We start from the raw sequence: 17,462 nt of genomic DNA on the forward strand, positions 1-17,462 counted from the left end.
GGAAATATAAAGTTGTAAAGGAATGTAAAACTTATTTACATTCCTTCTATTTTAAACTTGTGTGTCATTATATGTGTATTTGCTTTGCTTAGCGCGCAAAAGTCGATCATACGCGATATTGATTTTATTCTTTCTCAAATTTTGTCCTCAAATATATCACTTTTTCTCTCTATATATACTTCAATTAATCTTATATTATGAAGGTAATAAAGAAAATTATTGTATCCTTTTAATTTAAATTCTTAAAAGAAAAGAGATATAATGTAAAAATTTATTTAATTAAAATTATAAAAGTTATATTTAAAAATCTGTTTAGCCTGATTTCAATAATTTTGTTAGTAACACAATATTTCAAAATATTAGATTATTTTAAAACATTTTATTAATGTTCAATAATATATAATATTTCAAAAATCTTATTTTAATTGTTCTTGCAATTATAAAATATTTTTGATACTTTGAAACAAAGTTCAAAGAAAACTAAAAATTGATTTTATAAATTCTCACTTTTTTCATGCTGCTAAATATTGAAAGTAGATAAACTAAACTTATCAATTAAACTACGATATCACTTTCTTTCTGTCTTACCATGTGGTTAATAATAAAACACCGTCTCAAGATTTGACTTTATGTTATCATCTACTGTTAACTACCAACTTTATTAAACTTATTTACATTATTTAGTATGCAATATATATTTGATAAACATAAGTTACATAATAAAAATAAAGTGATAAAAGTTATTATAGTTATAAAAATATCATGGCTAACTTAGCACGGAAGAGAATCACAAAATCGTGTATATTACCTACAGGATCTTGGACATTGGCTACGTAGTTCAATGTCCACATTTTATGGACGTAGAGACGCTCCGAAATAAAATTACAGCTAAATCGTGACCATTCCCACTTCCCAACCTTCTCTCTGTCAGTGTACGTCAAAAACCATCAAAAACAGTATCTTATAAAAATTCGAGACTTTTGACAACACACTCTGCATCATTTCTAAACGATTTGCGGAATTGCGAAAAATGGCAGATCCCAAATACGCCGATTTACCCGGAATTGTAAGAATCTTTTTGTACTCTTTACCAACTACTTGTTTGACATACTTTTGTGAGTCACCTTTCGTAAAATATAGTAAATTGTATACTATTTGTGTTTGTAATGTAACAGGCGTACGACCAACTCGATGTTTATGAGACGAGCGATTTGCCGGAATCGGAGCAAATGCGAATGTACTGTGAGGTAAGAGGAATGCAAGTCTGCGTGATATGTATTGATTAGTACAACATTCATTCTATTAATCAGTTGCTTTTGTTCAGGATGAACCTGATAGCTCATGTGTGGAACAGCTGCACATCAGTGCCAAAGAGGCGTTCAACAAGTTCAAGGGCAAGCAGATTGTTGGAAAGCCACCCGATTTCTCAGATTGTCTGTCTAACAAACCAAGAACAGGTTACAAGTAAGCTATTCTACTATTTACAAGTATTTAACACCTAGAAGGACATGTATAACACGAGTAATTCCAGATTTGGTGATTGGGAACTTGTTGGTGAAGGTGAGAAGGAGACTCCTCTTCAAAAGTTTCAACGACTACAATGTGAAGTTAAAGAGTTGTACGAAGAGGTGAATGAATTGAAGGTAAGCTATTGTTAACAAAGTATGCTGAAATTTTATTTTAACTTTATAATAACAATAATATGTATATTGATATGTATATATTTGTAGGAAAAATCTAAGAACGAGGAAGAGGTCAAATCTGCAAGCGAGATCATTTCTCAGGCACGGCAGATAGAAAAACAATTGGTTTCTCTGAAATTAGAAGAATGTCTAGGGCCTGATGTGGTTGCAAGTCTGTCAGATCCTCAAGGCACCATACTTAAGTATGTGGAATTGAAAATTTCATATATTCTCTTTTTCTCTATAGCATTACATTATAGAAATATAATAATGTTACAGGCAATTGGTATCACAGATAGAATTGTTTAAGCAAACCAGTGTGCCTCCGTCAAAGTTACCAGAGAGTAAAAAGACAGATGAGTCGATTGAACCTGGTGTTCTCAAGTATCAGATGATGTACTTGCCAGAAAAGGCAAGAATGCAGGAAGCCGCTAGAACCGCACAGCTCGAACAAAGACTTTGCTGCCTAGAAAATATTGTGGGAACGAGCAACGACAAGCTTTCAAAGTTCTCGCAGGTAGAACTCTGTATAATTTCTCAATGGATGTGAGTGGATTTATAACTTTCCCTTTTTTCTTCCCTACAGAATCTCAAATGTCAAGGCATATTGGAAGCTGTGCAACAACTAGAAGCAAAAGCTTCGTTATTAGACGTTAATCAATTAGATACTATCGAAACAAGATTAGGCACTTTGATCTACCGAATGGATAGCATTGCACAGAAAAAAACGACAACAGAACAAGAATCGGAACAGGACCAAAAGGTAAAAACGTCGACCGAGTGTTAAAGTCAGCGTTGCATTACATCTCATATAAAGAATTTCTTTCTTTCTTACAGATTTCGGAGATGTATGAAATAATGAAGAAGACTGATACTATAGCACAAATATTACCACAGACAGTAGAAAGATTATTGGCATTGAGCGACATTCATCAACAAGGTATGATTATTCAACGATAACGAGTATATGTTCACTTTAAGAAACATTCCAAAAGAATGCATTGAATTTCAGCTGCTGCCTTCAGTAAATCTTTAATAAAATTAGAAGAACTGCAAGTGGAAATCTCGTCGGGATTGGAAGGCAATAAATCTCTGCTGAAGGGAGTGCAAGAGAGTTTTGCCTCCAATATGGAAGTTATAAAAGGCAACATAGCACTGCTCGACGAGCGTATAAAAAAACTCAACAAATCGTTAAAGTAGAGGTACTAAATCTAGTCTGGAGCACAGCTAGATTCGACTGGATATGGAAATCACTTTACTTGAAACAGTTATATTTCTATCATATTAAATTATTGTTTATTTAATGTGATGTATAAATTCTATATATTTTGCTTTATACTATGTCTATTCTTAAGCATTCTGCTAATTATATTTGATTTCTACATATAATTGTTGAAATAACAAGAGCCTACCAAAGTCAGCTTAGAAACACAATGCACAAACGCGAAATATAAATCCATAATAAAAACATGCAAATTAAAATGAAAACTGGAATTTCAATAAAAAGACTTACAAGTTTTATTGAACACTTTATATATGATATGAATGGCAGGAAAGTTTAGCGCGAATTGTTAAGTATAACTTAAGTATAAGTTGATTAAACTAAAAGTCAAATAAAACATAATAAAAATATATATAAAGGTTCAGTATATCTTTTACATAGGATAAATATGATGGAAAAAATTGTATTCACCTTTTTTTATATCTGTATATCAGACTTTTTATTTAGAAACAATTAGAATCTTAATTTCTGGAAAAACCACTTGTTTTTACCATTTTTATACCTGAAAAAAAAAGACGTTCGCGAAATTAAATCACATTAATTAACAATGGCAATGCAATTTGCAGTGACAGCAGAAATAATCAAATTGGATTACCTCTCTTCAAATTTGACACGCGTCTGAAAGCGAACCTTCTTGCGCTTCATTGGATCCTTAAGATCTTTAGGGGCCACTTTTTCCAACTGTAGATCTACTGTGTATCTTGTTGGCATTAAATGGTTGTAATTTAAGATCTAAAATATTTTATAATTATAACTGGAGAGATGTATTAAAAAATTCTTTTTTTATACCTCAGTAACACAACTCTGCAACTCAATAAGTGTTGGTTACACTGTACATATTGCACAGCTTATAATATCAATGTAACAATACAATGATACCAATACTATTTTATCAAGTTACAGAACTATAGAATTGAACTTCTTGCCCATTTTCTCTCATAAAAAAAAAGAAACTGTAAGAAGTTCAATATCAAGGTTTAAAAAAAAACAAGTCAACATAATAAAAATATTAAGGATGAAGATTGCACAATGGAAAACTTTGAGTAAAGTATATCTACGATTTCCAAAAGAAATTTACAAGAATAAAAAAGGATTTACCTTGACGAAAGGCTTGATTTTAGAACGTTTATGCAGTTTGCCCTTCCCCATTCTTTTGTGGACTTTGCGGGGATACCGGTCAATGCCTGCCACCATGGCATGTCCATACTGTTTCTCCGCTGTTCCCTCGTCATAATTGCGCATAACGATGGCTTTTCTACCTGCGTACCGGCCGCTGAGGACCAGCACGACTTTTCCTATTTTCATAATCTTCACCATCTTGGTGATATATACTGAAAAAAAGATACAAGACACATATAAATGACTGCGGAAAGATACCTTCGAACGCGTGAACTACATTCTAGCGAGCTTCTACGGAACCGGAAACGTTAACACTATTATTTCCCATCTGAGGCAAATCGTGTCGAGATAAATCCTTGCTGGCAGTGTAAACATCTTAAAACATCAAGCATCACATAACCTCTCGGTGTCGCACGAGGGGACAAATTTGTAATCTAAAAAAAGTATAGAGAATCAAGGTTGTCGCGCCACGCAAGGACACGGGAGATAACGAAATCGTGAGAAATCGACGACAACCGGACGATCGGTCATCGTGGGAAGCGACGTGGAGAAACCGGTCGGGGGAAGTTAACCCCCGCGATTGTCTGTCAGCAAGTATTCCTCGCGATCGCGCGGAATCGAACATCCGCACGCAAAAAGGGACCATGTTGCACACCGGTTGTAAACGTGGCGCGAAACACGGCGTAAAGAATCGCAAAACACCCGATGTTCGTGGATTATTCTACGTAGCGATATGCATCACGCACCTCACGGTTTTTCCACACCGTACGAAAAGGAAGTTGACCACGCTGCCGCGCCACCGGGCCGCGAGATGACAGATCCGCTGCGGCACATCCGCCGTCGTCGCGCAGACGCAGTCTAATCGGCGATACCGACAGCCATTGGTCATTCAAGAAAACCCTATTACCGACATTTTTAAATTAATAGAAATTAAATTATATCTATAATTACCTTACAAAATTCTTTTACACACAACGAAAGTCACACAAAAATGAAGAGGACTTTATATTAATAAAAAAAATTATATACATACATTACATCGTATATATTTTACATTTTTAATACACATTATATAACAATTAATAAAAAAATATACTTAAATTAATATTTGAAAATATTTTTTTTGATATTACTTAAGTTTTTAAAAACTATTTTGAAATAAATAAAATAATTTTTACAAATATTTTCGTAATATTCAAATTTGGAAAAGATATATTCAGGAGTTATGATCAAGAACTCTGTCAGTAATTTGCGTATCGTCAATATTAGACACAATTGCTTATTGCCGTTGACGATAACTAAGAGGCACGCATGCAATTTTGTTATTACCAATTGGCAATAATAATAATAATTTAATAATACATGAAAAATCATGATAATTAATTATCAAATACTTTTCGATTCCTCGATCACAAACATTTACGTACGGTCGATCACGTCAATGATTTTTAGTGGCACAATATGTGTTGTGTGCGGCGACTCTTTCTGTTCCCATGACTCCAGGCCGTAAGCACTTTTATTACCGCGCCGCTCACTACGCATCGCTGTACTCCGCCGTAGTGGTGGTGCACGACTGCACGTAATCACGCGTCGAATACGCGAGCTACGCCTCGACATGCGGCGTACTCGCCGCGGACTCTGATCCTTCGTCGATCACGTCCACGCGGTAATCTCACCGATAATTTGTGGCAAAGATACGCGCCACATTATTTACGTCGCGTGCTTCTCTTTCCCATACAAAGACCGAATAAAAAGGTAAAAACCGACTCATTGTTCCTCGATCACGATGGTGAAGTACTATGAGAACACCACGATCTTCAAGTTTGATTGGACCCAGGTCGTTCGGGGATTCTTTCAGAGATATCCCAATCCGCACAGGTAACCGGACGCTTTATGGAAGCGTGTTACATCACGCGCGTTGTCATTGAAACAAATATTACATAACATGTGTACACCGTTCAACAGTCTCATGCGCGACATTATTTTCAGTACGCATGTTCTCAGCGAGGACACGTTCTCGAGGGAAGTCAAGAATGGGATGCTCTACTCCAAGCGACTACTGACGAAGACCAACCGAGTGCCGAAATGGGGTGAAAGATTCATCAGTAAAAACATTGTCAAAATCGTGGAGGAGAGCATTGTCGATCCTGAGGCAAAGACTTTGACCACCTACACAAGGAATTTGGGATATACCAAAGTCATGGTAGGTTTGGTGTTAATAGAATACAGAGATGGAAGGATAGCAGAGATGTTTTGTTTCCTATTTTTTTTGCATGTGTATAGAATTTAACTTAGAAACCTAACTTTTGTTTATATATTTGATTTATTTAATATTGATTGCTTAAAAATATGTAGATTGATACTCTTGAAATAACAAGTGATTATAATTAGTTGTGTTGGATAATCCATATTTTTAATAGAATTATTATTTTCTGCAGACTATTGTCGAAAAAGTGGTTTACCAGATTTCCGATGAAAATCCAGACTGGACGGTTGCAAAAAGATCTGCGTGGATTGACAGTCAAGTGTTTGGTTTCAGCAGGGCAATTCAAGCCTTTGGCTTAGATCGATTTAAAAAGAATTGCGTCAAAATGTCGGAGGGCTTTAATTATGTCCTCGCAAATATGTTTCCCCATACGTCGCAGTTTCTAAATCCAACGCTGCCTCAGACAAGCTTTTCCATGCAGACTGGCCACAGCGCTGGGGACGACAACGTTACGACAAAGTCGCCGAGCCTTGCGGAGGATTTACAGCATTCTTTGCAGGGTAAAGCAGAGAAGATGAAAGACGCCGCTAAGAAAGCCACGGACTTGGCAAAGGAGAAAGCGAGACCGATATACGCAGCTTGTCAACCAAACCAATCGTAAATTTCCGTAAATGCAAGGCGCAAACAACTGTATCATTGAATGTGAATATCGTTTAGCAATTGAAAATAATCACGAATAACTTTATATTATTGTGATATAGCTTAAACGAAACGATGGTAAAAACTTTTAGAGAGACTAGAGTTCGAGAATACAGTTGTAATTGTTGCAGTTGTACATTAATTAATTGGCACAGTTTGATGACAATTAGTGCAGAGAGAATTAAGAAGTTCGTTGAAAGTTGAGATGTGTTAGGCTTGATAGTACAACGTGTTTTCAGAATGTCGTAACATTTACATACACGTAAAATTTGCTGAAGATACTCTCGCGTCTGATCCATTTGTATATGTTACCATTCCTTTTAACTGCCAAATTGTTAAACGTGCTATCAAATGTGATACATATATATGCATGCATAGAGATGCGCATCAAATAACTCATTTTTTTTATACATGCAGGAAACATTTTCTATTGTTTTTATAATTATCAAAATATCATCTCAAAAAGCATTTTGATATGTTTGTCAACGTATATTGCAGCGTTCATTCGCGCATTCCGTGCATATCGCGCATACCTAAAGCTTGCAATTGATAATGACAAGAAACAGCATTTCGTATGCAGTTATTAATGCCGATGAAAGTAATTACGTACGTTACAAATATACATTCAAATGGATAATTTTACAATAAATTATCTTTTTCTTTGTTAATGTAATATAGTTTCTAGATGTTCCGCGTCAGCACGGACACTGTATTGACCAATGAAAATTACTAAAAGACGATTTCATATTATTATTGTCTTTGAATAACTTCAGCATTAGTTGCCATATATTTCTAAAAATAATTAGAATTGTGATTTAAAATTATTGTACAGTATTTTTGTATTTTAAATAAATATCTTCCTTTGGAGCTGTTATTAAACAATGAAGTTTAAATTATTAATGAATAAATAATAACTTTGGCAACTAAATTAAATCAAATTTTTACAAATGTACTTTTACACGTATTTAAATAAAGTTTAAACTGTAACCTTTTTAAGTTAAAAATCTAAATTTTGTTATTAAAAAATTGTTTTATTTATAACCTTCGTGCAATCTAAGAATAAGCGATATTAATATGTATCTGAAAATACTGTATAATTTCTAAATATACATTAATATTTATAAATAAAATTTGAATGAGCAATGTAATATAGGACACGTTCCATTTAATGCTCATTACTTGTCCTTATTTAATGTTTAACAATAAGGATAAAATAATTTTCAGAGCATCGCGGGTGTTAGGTGGAACGCACCTATAATAAAATTATGAAAACTAATAGTCTTGTTTACAAAATTTGAGTGTCTCGAATACATTGTATAGATGTAATCTTTCTTTTTATCTGTCATACATATTAAAACAAAGAAACTGAAAATATTTAAGATTAGCATAGCGTAGCGTTAAATGAACAGCATCCTTTAATATGTACTTAAAATAATATTCGTGAGAATATATATCTAAATAAATATAATGATTTTTAAGAATATACCATTGCTGATATTTGGAGACATTTTAACAAATTTAATAATTTTATATTTTAGCTTATATTTTTTTAAAGATATTTACAACATTAGTAATGCTAAATTTATTTGAGCTTTAGAATATTAATATATTATAATATTGTAAACAATGATTTTCTTTATTTATACTAGAAATTCTTTTGATTAATTGTCGAAACGGATTTTTCTGTTAGAATTAGGCATTGACGCATAGAATATTATAAATATGTATATAATTGCACATATGTATCCAATATATAAAAATTGTTTTACCAGAGAGGAACCTGAGAGCGGTCATCGCGTCGTTTTAGGGACGGGATTCATAGACCGATCTTAAGCTCAAGCATTGTCTTAAGTCTAGCTTCGAAATGAAATAACAGCATTGACGTCTCAAGATCGTGCTTAAGCTGGAACTTGAATAAGATTAGACTATGAATTCCGGCCTAGGTGTTTTTATCTATCAGCGCCTCTATGTGCACAAAATATGCACATTGAACTATGTAATCAAATCTATGAATCCCGTAGGTAATGTGCATGACTTTTTGGGTCTCTTCTATGCTATGTCCACGTTTATTTGTTTCTATTTTATGCCGATACCCGTAAATTTTACAATTATATGCGCATTCATATTTTAAATCTGTTTTATGCAAATGTGCATAATCGTGTTCTATAAATGTGCAATACTACGTATACATGATATAAATTTAAATAATTGATTTGATAAAAATTCACTCACCGATTGCTGTCGCTGCTCCTGCTGCTGATGCTGTTCCTGCTGCTGCTGCTACTGCTACATTCTTTTTCCGGAATACCGAGTCGCTCTATGGATGCCGCTTTCTGCTGACATCATCCTGCTATTCTTGAACCGCACATTAATAACGATCGCTCGATACTTTATTCGGCACTCCCGAGATTACGGATAATATATCACACACGAGTAAAACGTAAACCGCGCGCGAAAATTTCACTTGGCGCGACCGTTACATTTGAAAAAATACGTGAAAAGGACGGCTCGTCTGTTAGCGCGACGGCATTCTCAAACCACTCAACACCGTACCTACGCACAATGAATACGCGAGCACGCACGAAGTCAACAGAACGTCCGACCGGCGCTGGAGTGGCGTACGTGACTGCTGGCAGGCAGACTCGGCGGTACTCGGCGCTAGTCGGCGCCACTCGGCGTTGCTAGGCGGTTGACTCGCCGCGCCTGCGCCGCTGCCGCCATGTTGCTCCGTTGCTCCGCGCTCCAGTCCAGTCATGTACGCTACTCCAGCGCCGGTCGGACGCTCTGTCGACTCCGTGCGTATTTCGCGTTCAGAATTGAATTGTGCGGTATTATGCAGGTACGGTGTTGTGGTGAGAGTGCCGTCGTGCTGCTAGCAAACGATACGCGAGCCGTGAGATCGAAAGCGCGGCGTCGTGCGTTTGCCTTCGATCTCGAGTAAGTGTTCGCGTGTGTGTTCGAGCCAAGTGTTTGCTCAAAGAGGATACCCAGCGAGAAACGATAATGAATTCGACATCAATTCGACGTCAAATCGACATCGAAATGATTTCGATGTCGAATCAATGTCGATTCGATGTACTATTTCTCACTGGGTACGTTCTGTAGAATATCGCGAGTGCTAATTGTGAAGTGCTACTAATCGTCGTGCGAGCATACGAAATTTTCGAAACGAATTTATCTCCGTTCATTGTGTCTCGGCGCGTAGTTTTCATTCGAACGATTTTCCTCGGCCTGCGTTTCCGGCGAAGTTACGTGACGTCACGCCACTTTCGTGCCACGTTGATTTTCGCCGCCAATCAGACGAGCCGTCCTTTTCACGTATTTTTTCAAATGTAACGGTCGCGCCAAGTAAAATTTTCGTGCGCGGTTTACGTTTTACTCGTGTGTGATATATTATCCGTAATCTCGGGAGTGCCGAATAAAGTATCGGCCGATCGTTATTAATGTGCGGTTCGATTCGAAATAGCAGGATGATGTCAGCAGAAAGCAGCATCCATGGAGCGACTCGGTATTCCGGAAAAGGAATGTAGCAGTAGCAGCAGCTAGCAGCATCAGCAGCAGGAGCGATAGCAATCGGTGAGTGAATTTTTATCAAATCAATTATTTAAATTTATATCATGTATATGTGGTATTGCACATTTATAGAACATGATTATGCACATTTGCATAAAACAGATTTAAAATATGAATGCATATAATTGTAAAATTTACGGGTATAGCATGAAACAGAACCAAATAAACGTGGACATAGCATAGAAGAGACCCAAAAAGTCATGCACATTACCTACGGGATTCATAGATATTTGATTACATAGTTCAATGTGCACATATTGTGCACATAGAGGCTGATAGATGAAAACACCTTAAAACGCGATGACCGGTTTTACATATGTCAATACTCAATTTTTTTATTTAAAAAGATTTAATGTTATCATTTAAGTTTGATTATCCATAGAGATGATATAGAAAAAAAGTTGTAATTTGGCAATAGTATGTATAACATAAAATATACATTCTTATGTATACAGCATTTATATGATAAAAAAATACGAATTTAATAATGCATTATTGAAATATTTATTAATCACATTATATCAATAGTCGGTAATGTTATTAACATTACAATCGATCGACTTGATGGTTGACGAACTTTCATAGCCTCTCGATGATGATCATGGAACTCGGCTAATTCAAGTGATAAAGCTTATTGACCATCATTGACCACGTGTGTGTGTAACTGTACAATAATAATACTGTACAGTACTACCACAACCGTAAAGTATGTATATTGGTTTATAACTTGTTAAAATCGTGCAATGTCATGTAGTATACATACGCGAATTACAAATTAATTAAGTTATTTGTGCCGTCCTCTGGTTAACAAAATTATGTAATGCGCATGTAAATGCGATGGCCTCGTTACATACAAATCGTATAGTTAGTGACACTACTACACAGTTTTTTTCGTTAATCGAGAGATTGATTTCATTGACTAATGCGAAACTCAGCGACAAGAAACAGATCAATGCATATTTGAACGATCTCAATGATCTGGATTACCGATGTCTCGATATTGTAAATAATAACGTAAGTAATACTTTGATTACTGATACAAAACTTGTTATAGCTACGTCTCTTAAATTATATTATAGTGTTAATTTATTGAAATTATATACATCTATTTCTAGGCAATTTTATTATTAGTGAATCAACTCTGCGCGGCTGTTCTACCTACAGAAACATCTTTAGTTCAAAATGTTTGTAAATTTTTATATAATTTAACTCAAAACAATATCAAACTCCACGGTCGGACATTTGTCACCTGCAGACGTTGGATTTTAGAAGCACTGGAATTTTCTGAACCATTAGCACAAGTCGATGTGTTAATCGCTATCAAAAGCTTTTTACACTTTGGCTACTATGATGATATCAATCATGTTAGTATATGATTTTTTCTCACAAATTTTCAATATTGATTGTTAAGTTAAATAGTTATGTCATTAAAACAGTTTTATATTTCAGCATGTACGTATATTACTCAGAGATAAGGGTTTGCTAATAAAGCATTTAAATCCACTATGTAATCCATGGTCTGAAATCAATTTTCATGCCCTTGGATGTTTAGAAGAAATTGTGATGAACAAAAGTAACAGTTATTGTTTATTGGAAGAATTTATATATTTAATAAAAGATATAATTTTTAAGATTCTATCACTTTTACCATACCACAATGACGATAAGATTTATTACAGTAAGGTTTGTTTCCTTCTCTTTTCCAAATTTATTTTCTGTACAATTTTTTAAATATATATATATATATATTTCATTTAGTTACATATTTTCAGGTCGTAAATTCATGTCTGCACATTTTGCATTGCATGATTTTTGAAAAATTAATTCCTAGTTCTCCTGAGTTTGTCGGGGAGACATTAGGAGTGGTGCAAACGTTCTTATTTTATGGCATCAAAGGTTATTCTGTCACAAGACCACAATTACTTCGTCCGGCTGCAATGAATCTCCCAGAACGTGTTCATGTGGTTCCCAAGTGCAAGAATCTCAAGAATCACAAAGTAAAACCCAAGAAAACACCGATCAAGAAAGCTTCGTCCGACATAGGAAATAATACTCTTCCAGATTACACTGGAATCGCCAAGTATTCTAGCGATTCGGATACTTCGGATACAGAGATCAACAATTCTGTCCATATTGACTCCAAAGTGAGATTGGGAGCCATACGTTTACTCCAGACTCTTATAGAAATTACTCAAAGTAGAGAGATTTTTGGGTACTGGCCGCAAATCGTAGCCACCGGCACGCGAAATGACGCACGAGTGTTGACAAGAAGCATATTGGTCGAGCCTGTATCGAAAATACGACAGAATGTATTGAGTACGTTAACTGAACTGCTGACAGGTGCGAAACCATTTCTGATACATGCCGAAGATACAAATCATACCTCTTTCATCACATTCTTTGGCACAGTATGCTTAATGATCAAGGAACTGCATTTTACATTATCGTTAATTTTGCTCGCTGAAAAGAATGTGGCTGTATTAACGCATGCGTTAAAATGCACGACGGCTCTTGTACAGGGCACCCCATACGAACGACTGAAACCAGGTTTGGCAACCAAGTTAGTTAGGAATTGTAAGCCACACATATTTCACAAAGGTACATCTCGTTTTAATTTCTATTAATTTTTAATTTATGATCATCATTAAAGCTAAGTTACTTTTTCAGATCCGACTGTGCGAGTTGCGGCGTTGTCCACTTTCGAAGCATTTGCCTCAAGCGAGCCTATTACTCAGGAAATATTAAACATATTAGCTAAGCAAACTGTGGATGGAACAGAGTCAGAAAGGTCACAGCTTGATATTAGCTCCATCAGTGATGTTCAAACGGAAGAAGAAGAGATAGATATCGAAGATATGGAAAATTCGGCAAATAGTAACAATGACATCACATCAATATCAAAAGATGAAAGCATTTGTTTGCTTGTTCACATTTGCTTAGAGAATATATCCAATAAGGTATCATACGATTTACATTTAAAGCGTTTTTTGTTATTAAAGTAGCTACCGATTCATTGAAAAATTAATGTTTGCTACATTTTTAGTCGGTTAATACACCCGTACGACTTCAGTCTTTGAAACTTATGGGGAGGTTGGCATTTAATACGGGAAGTCTCGTATTTCCTTATTTGGAGAAAGTGACCACGACTTTAATTTCGGTTATGGAGGAGTCGGAGAGCCAAGTGGTGTTACACACGTGTCGAGTTCTAGAGATTATGTCCGGTTGTCTCGCAAACATCGAGACTTATCATAGCAGTGGTATATTATTTTGGAACATTATATTTAATTCTATGATATCGCTCGCACAAACGTCGCAGACGATACTACGAGAAGCTGCTTGCGATTGTCTAGGTAGCATCAGCGGCAACGTATTCACGCAATTATCGGTAGGAGTAATTAAAATAAAGAGAATATAATAGAATTATTTTACTTTTTTCCTAAGACATTCACACATTTGAAGCGTACTTGTTAAAAAAAATGAGCTAAATATTTTTTATGTATCTCTGATATTTTGCTTACTTTTGTATTTACAGAGGCAAAAAGTTATATTAATAATTACAATACTGTTTGGAGCAGTTCGCGATGAAGAAAGTGCTGTGAGAGCAGCTGGTTTACGTGCGTTAGGGATGTTGGTAACTTTACCAGCGTTGGAATACGATACCGGTTTTCTTATGGATTTGGCTGATACAATTTGTTCAGCTTTTGAGGATAAAAATCTCGGTGTTCGTGTGAAGAGCGCTTGGACATTGGCGAATCTGTGCGACTGTCTTTCCAGGCAAAAGTTTGTCTTTTAGACTTCTCCTTCCTTCACTGTCTTTTTTACTGTGTTTAAGTATGTTTTCTCCATCTATATATTGTTTCCAGGCAGCATGAAGATGTAGAACCACTTCCTTTAGAAGATTTATTACCTAAATTGTATCTTATAAGCGTCAAGGCTGCAAAAGATAATGATAAAGTGAAGTGCAACGCCGTTAGAGCAATTGGAACTATTTTATACCTATGTTCACAGAAACAAATACTTTCCGATACAACATTAGGATTAGACGCGCTTATCAAATGTGCCATTTTAGGAAACGATATGAAAGTAAGAGGAAAGATAAATCTGATAAGTTTAGATCATCTCAATTGTTTGTGCCTCAAATGTTTTAATCGACATCTACATGGCAAAGTATCTTACTGCAATAAGCAAGTATTTATTTATTTATTTATTTACCGTAATAAATTTGTATTTTACATCAGGTACGATGGAACGCTTGCCGAGCTCTAGGATTGGTTTTGAGCCATGATCCAGATGCGATATTGCCACCTTCTTGGAAAGTACGTATCCCCCTTCCCCCAACAAAAAAGTTAATAAGTTTATCTTGCGTAAACGTGTAAAACTACATTTTTTTATTCAAGGATCAAGTATTTCCAGCGCTTTCCACTTTGATATGTGATAGTCCTAATTTTAAAGTGCGCACCAATGCTGCATGGGCATTGTCCTCATCCAATCATTACGGCAAGTATACCGTAATGTTGTGGAAAAGTATCGTATTAGCATTTGAAAATGCTCAACATGTTCCAAGCTACGTTGAATATCCGCATCGAGATGCACTGATTCAGCAAGTAAGCATGTTTTCGAGCACAATATTCTTGGAATTGTTGATCATATATATTAACACAATATATATACTTTTTAATTGTTATTATTTAATAAATAAAGAATTAAAATATAAAATCTTTCAGTTGTGCCTTACTCTTGGTCGCGTCGCTGCCTGTACTGAAAAATCTGAACTGCAAAACCTTTGGCTCGAGATTGGCGACCATGTAGAAGAAATATCTAATTTCGTGAAGCAATTTCAAGTATAGCAATGTTTCATAAAATACATATTTAAATTACTAGATTAAATATATAAATTGTACTTTATAACTTATGTAAAACTTTGTCATAGGAGACTGTTTTGCCTGAAAAACTAGGAGATTTAATTAAGGCGAAAGCTCAATTGGAACAACATGTGAGGAATGCATGTTCTGTCGAGGAGCGACACATCGCCCAATCTTTGGCAAATATATTTGAGAGAACTAATCGTTACGACAATCTAGATGCCATTAACCCTATGATATAGATTTTTGTACAGCTAAAATTATTAAAAATAAAGTATAACATTTTCCAACACGTATATTCCTGCAAGCTATTTACTGTAATTATTTTTGATAACAGAAAAAGGAAAATCTTGCCAACATAATTTTAAACATGTATATGTATAATAATTATTTTAATGTTGGCCATAGTAAAATGCCTATAATATGTAAGACTTATACTATGATATATAATTTGGCAATATATAATTCTATAATCATGAATAAGTTTTTGAAATTGAAAATTGTTCATCCATTGCATATATCATATAAGATTTTGATAATACATAAATTATATTTTTATGAATGTTTCTTTCAATAGTGACAAATCTAAATTTAGTTATACTTATAACTAAACGTTTAATTATAATACATAATTATTATACATTGATTAAATATACATAATCTCAAATTTGATAAGAGAATGTTAATGTGCATTACGTGTCGTTTTCACTTTGAATGTTTTTGCTCAATTCTTTGGATGACGTTTTTAATGTATCTTCTTGATTTTCTTCCACAGATAATGCCGATTCCTTTTTTGTCACTATCTTCACTTCACTCTCATCAGCAGACACATTCTTACAACTATCATTTTCTTTGGACTTCACTTTCACTTCACTACTTTTCACAGTCTTACTCTCCTCATCCTCATCCTCTGAACTGTCGTTTTCACTGTCATTTTCATCTGTAACAATAGTGTTATTCTCCTTTGTCTTTGCACGTTTCTTCTGCTTACGCTGTTGCTTCTTTTTCAATCTCTTAGCACGCTTCTTTGCTGTTGCCTCGTCTGCTAATTTTTTATTTTCTTCCAATTTTTTGTGGTATTCCTCATCCAAAAGCTCCTACAATTTTAGAAAGTCATTTTCAGAACAAAAATTTGATTCTTAGATATAACATAGTGTGTTATATAATAACATCACCTTATGTGCCTTCTCCTGAATAAATTTTTGCCGCGCATATTCTTTACGTCTCAAATGTCTATACACATGAAACTCTCCGCTGCCTGCTCCAGCACTACTTCCCATAACATTACGAACGAATTCTGGTACAGAGGGCGTATTCTTGGCTTTTGGACGTTCTGGCAATATAACTGGTTTATCCTGAAACAATTAAAACACAAATCAATACAATTTATTAACAATCTATACTTGTGTCTGCATTCTATGGATGCAGACTAACTCGAATCTCAGTTTAACTTATTTGTCATCTCTTCCTAGTTTAAAAATTTAAAAAACCTGTAATTAAACTGAGATTAAAGTTAATCTACATTGATGAAAATACAGATCAATAAGTCTAAGTTTCTTGACACTTAAGTACTTACCGCGTTCTTCATTAGCTTCATTAGTTTTAGCCTCTGCAGATCTACGGGTGTCTTCGGCACTATAGGCTTCTCTTCTTCGTCCTTCTCCGTATCATCCGACATCCTTTTGCTTCGTAAAAAATCCAAATAAATTGGACGATATTTTCGTCCGAAATTCTGTCGATTCAAATTCTTTTTTTTTGCCCTATGGATTGCCGTCCCTCCAGGGACAAAGTACCTGCTTTTTAAAGGTGTGAGTCAACTGTTGGGCTACTGTATCCTCTTTTTTCTTTCAGTCAAATTTTTTTATTAACTTCGTCAACACAAACGCGCACGCCGCACACACGCAACCAAAACAAAATCCTAGACTTTTCTTGCCCCCCTTCTTCTTGCCTTCAGAAATATCCCCAGATATTTGACGGGTTTTTTGCCGACTGCGCATAGAGCGCGTTTGCTTCGCACTTCCAGAAAAGCAAGAGCTCGA

The 17,462-nt window shown here is 35.1% G+C and overlaps 5 protein-coding genes across 5 annotated transcripts; 3 read left to right on the forward strand and 2 right to left on the reverse strand.

Moving 5' to 3' along the window:
• Positions 1–1,030: 1,030 nt before the first annotated feature.
• On the forward strand, positions 1,031–3,188 carry LOC105835415 (dynactin subunit 2). The gene is made up of 9 exons (XM_012678691.3): positions 1,031–1,066; positions 1,176–1,247; positions 1,325–1,464; positions 1,532–1,643; positions 1,731–1,885; positions 1,962–2,199; positions 2,269–2,445; positions 2,520–2,622; positions 2,695–3,188. Exons 1-9 carry the CDS (start codon positions 1,031–1,033, stop codon positions 2,880–2,882), a joined length of 1,221 nt encoding a protein of 406 aa, XP_012534145.2. The 3' UTR covers positions 2,883–3,188.
• Positions 3,189–3,376: 188 nt separating this feature from the next.
• LOC105835428 (60S ribosomal protein L27) lies at positions 3,377–4,982 on the reverse strand. The gene is made up of 4 exons (XM_012678717.3): positions 4,830–4,982; positions 4,063–4,295; positions 3,560–3,696; positions 3,377–3,466 (listed from the first exon to the last, which is right to left on the reverse strand). The coding sequence occupies exons 2-4, from the start codon at positions 4,279–4,281 to the stop codon at positions 3,418–3,420; spliced, it is 405 nt and encodes a 134-aa protein (XP_012534171.1). The 5' UTR covers positions 4,282–4,295; positions 4,830–4,982; the 3' UTR covers positions 3,377–3,417.
• A 467-nt stretch (positions 4,983–5,449) lies between these two features.
• On the forward strand, positions 5,450–8,471 carry LOC105835421 (PRELI domain-containing protein 1, mitochondrial). Its single transcript, XM_012678703.3, has 3 exons — positions 5,450–5,961; positions 6,073–6,286; positions 6,522–8,471. Exons 1-3 carry the CDS (start codon positions 5,870–5,872, stop codon positions 6,948–6,950), a joined length of 735 nt encoding a protein of 244 aa, XP_012534157.1. The 5' UTR covers positions 5,450–5,869; the 3' UTR covers positions 6,951–8,471.
• A 2,596-nt stretch (positions 8,472–11,067) lies between these two features.
• Positions 11,068–15,719, forward strand: LOC105830396 (HEAT repeat-containing protein 6). Its single transcript, XM_012669693.3, has 12 exons — positions 11,068–11,575; positions 11,677–11,925; positions 12,011–12,244; positions 12,334–13,159; positions 13,229–13,518; positions 13,605–13,946; positions 14,094–14,341; positions 14,425–14,644; positions 14,800–14,877; positions 14,959–15,165; positions 15,286–15,402; positions 15,492–15,719. Exons 1-12 carry the CDS (start codon positions 11,399–11,401, stop codon positions 15,663–15,665), a joined length of 3,162 nt encoding a protein of 1,053 aa, XP_012525147.1. The 5' UTR covers positions 11,068–11,398; the 3' UTR covers positions 15,666–15,719.
• A 229-nt stretch (positions 15,720–15,948) lies between these two features.
• Positions 15,949–17,358, reverse strand: LOC105830397 (PRKR-interacting protein 1 homolog). The gene is made up of 3 exons (XM_012669694.3): positions 17,000–17,358; positions 16,599–16,778; positions 15,949–16,520 (listed from the first exon to the last, which is right to left on the reverse strand). Exons 1-3 carry the CDS (start codon positions 17,099–17,101, stop codon positions 16,116–16,118), a joined length of 687 nt encoding a protein of 228 aa, XP_012525148.1. The 5' UTR covers positions 17,102–17,358; the 3' UTR covers positions 15,949–16,115.
• Positions 17,359–17,462: the final 104 nt, after the last annotated feature.

The sequence above is a fragment of the Monomorium pharaonis genome, chromosome 5 (genome assembly GCF_013373865.1).
Source record: "Monomorium pharaonis isolate MP-MQ-018 chromosome 5, ASM1337386v2, whole genome shotgun sequence".
NCBI classification, from domain to species: Eukaryota; Metazoa; Arthropoda; class Insecta; order Hymenoptera; family Formicidae; genus Monomorium; species Monomorium pharaonis.

Bases quoted from the DNA above. Each gene is read 5' to 3' on its own strand.
- LOC105830396 (XM_012669693.3), top strand. From the start codon at position 11,399: ATGGCCTCGTTACATACAAATCGTATAGTTAGTGACACTACTACACAG. The intron at 11,926-12,010 runs GTTAGTATATGA...TTTATATTTCAG, and splicing joins ACTATGATGATATCAATCAT to CATGTACGTATATTACTCAG. The intron at 13,519-13,604 runs GTATCATACGAT...CTACATTTTTAG, and splicing joins TAGAGAATATATCCAATAAG to TCGGTTAATACACCCGTACG.
- LOC105835428 (XM_012678717.3), bottom strand. From the start codon at position 4,281: ATGGTGAAGATTATGAAAATAGGAAAAGTCGTGCTGGTCCTCAGCGGC. The intron at 3,697-4,062 runs GTAAATCCTTTT...AAAATATTTTAG, and splicing joins AAATCAAGCCTTTCGTCAAG to ATCTTAAATTACAACCATTT. The intron at 3,467-3,559 runs GTAATCCAATTT...TTTTTTTTTCAG, and splicing joins CGTGTCAAATTTGAAGAGAG to GTATAAAAATGGTAAAAACA.
- LOC105835421 (XM_012678703.3), top strand. From the start codon at position 5,870: ATGGTGAAGTACTATGAGAACACCACGATCTTCAAGTTTGATTGGACC. The intron at 5,962-6,072 runs GTAACCGGACGC...CATTATTTTCAG, and splicing joins AGATATCCCAATCCGCACAG to TACGCATGTTCTCAGCGAGG. The intron at 6,287-6,521 runs GTAGGTTTGGTG...TATTTTCTGCAG, and splicing joins TGGGATATACCAAAGTCATG to ACTATTGTCGAAAAAGTGGT.
- LOC105835415 (XM_012678691.3), top strand. From the start codon at position 1,031: ATGGCAGATCCCAAATACGCCGATTTACCCGGAATT. The intron at 2,446-2,519 runs GTAAAAACGTCG...TCTTTCTTACAG, and splicing joins AATCGGAACAGGACCAAAAG to ATTTCGGAGATGTATGAAAT. The intron at 2,623-2,694 runs GTATGATTATTC...ATTGAATTTCAG, and splicing joins GAGCGACATTCATCAACAAG to CTGCTGCCTTCAGTAAATCT.
- LOC105830397 (XM_012669694.3), bottom strand. From the start codon at position 17,101: ATGTCGGATGATACGGAGAAGGACGAAGAAGAGAAGCCTATAGTGCCG. The intron at 16,779-16,999 runs GTAAGTACTTAA...TAATTGTTTCAG, and splicing joins TGAAGCTAATGAAGAACGCG to GATAAACCAGTTATATTGCC. The intron at 16,521-16,598 runs GTGATGTTATTA...CTAAAATTGTAG, and splicing joins TTCAGGAGAAGGCACATAAG to GAGCTTTTGGATGAGGAATA.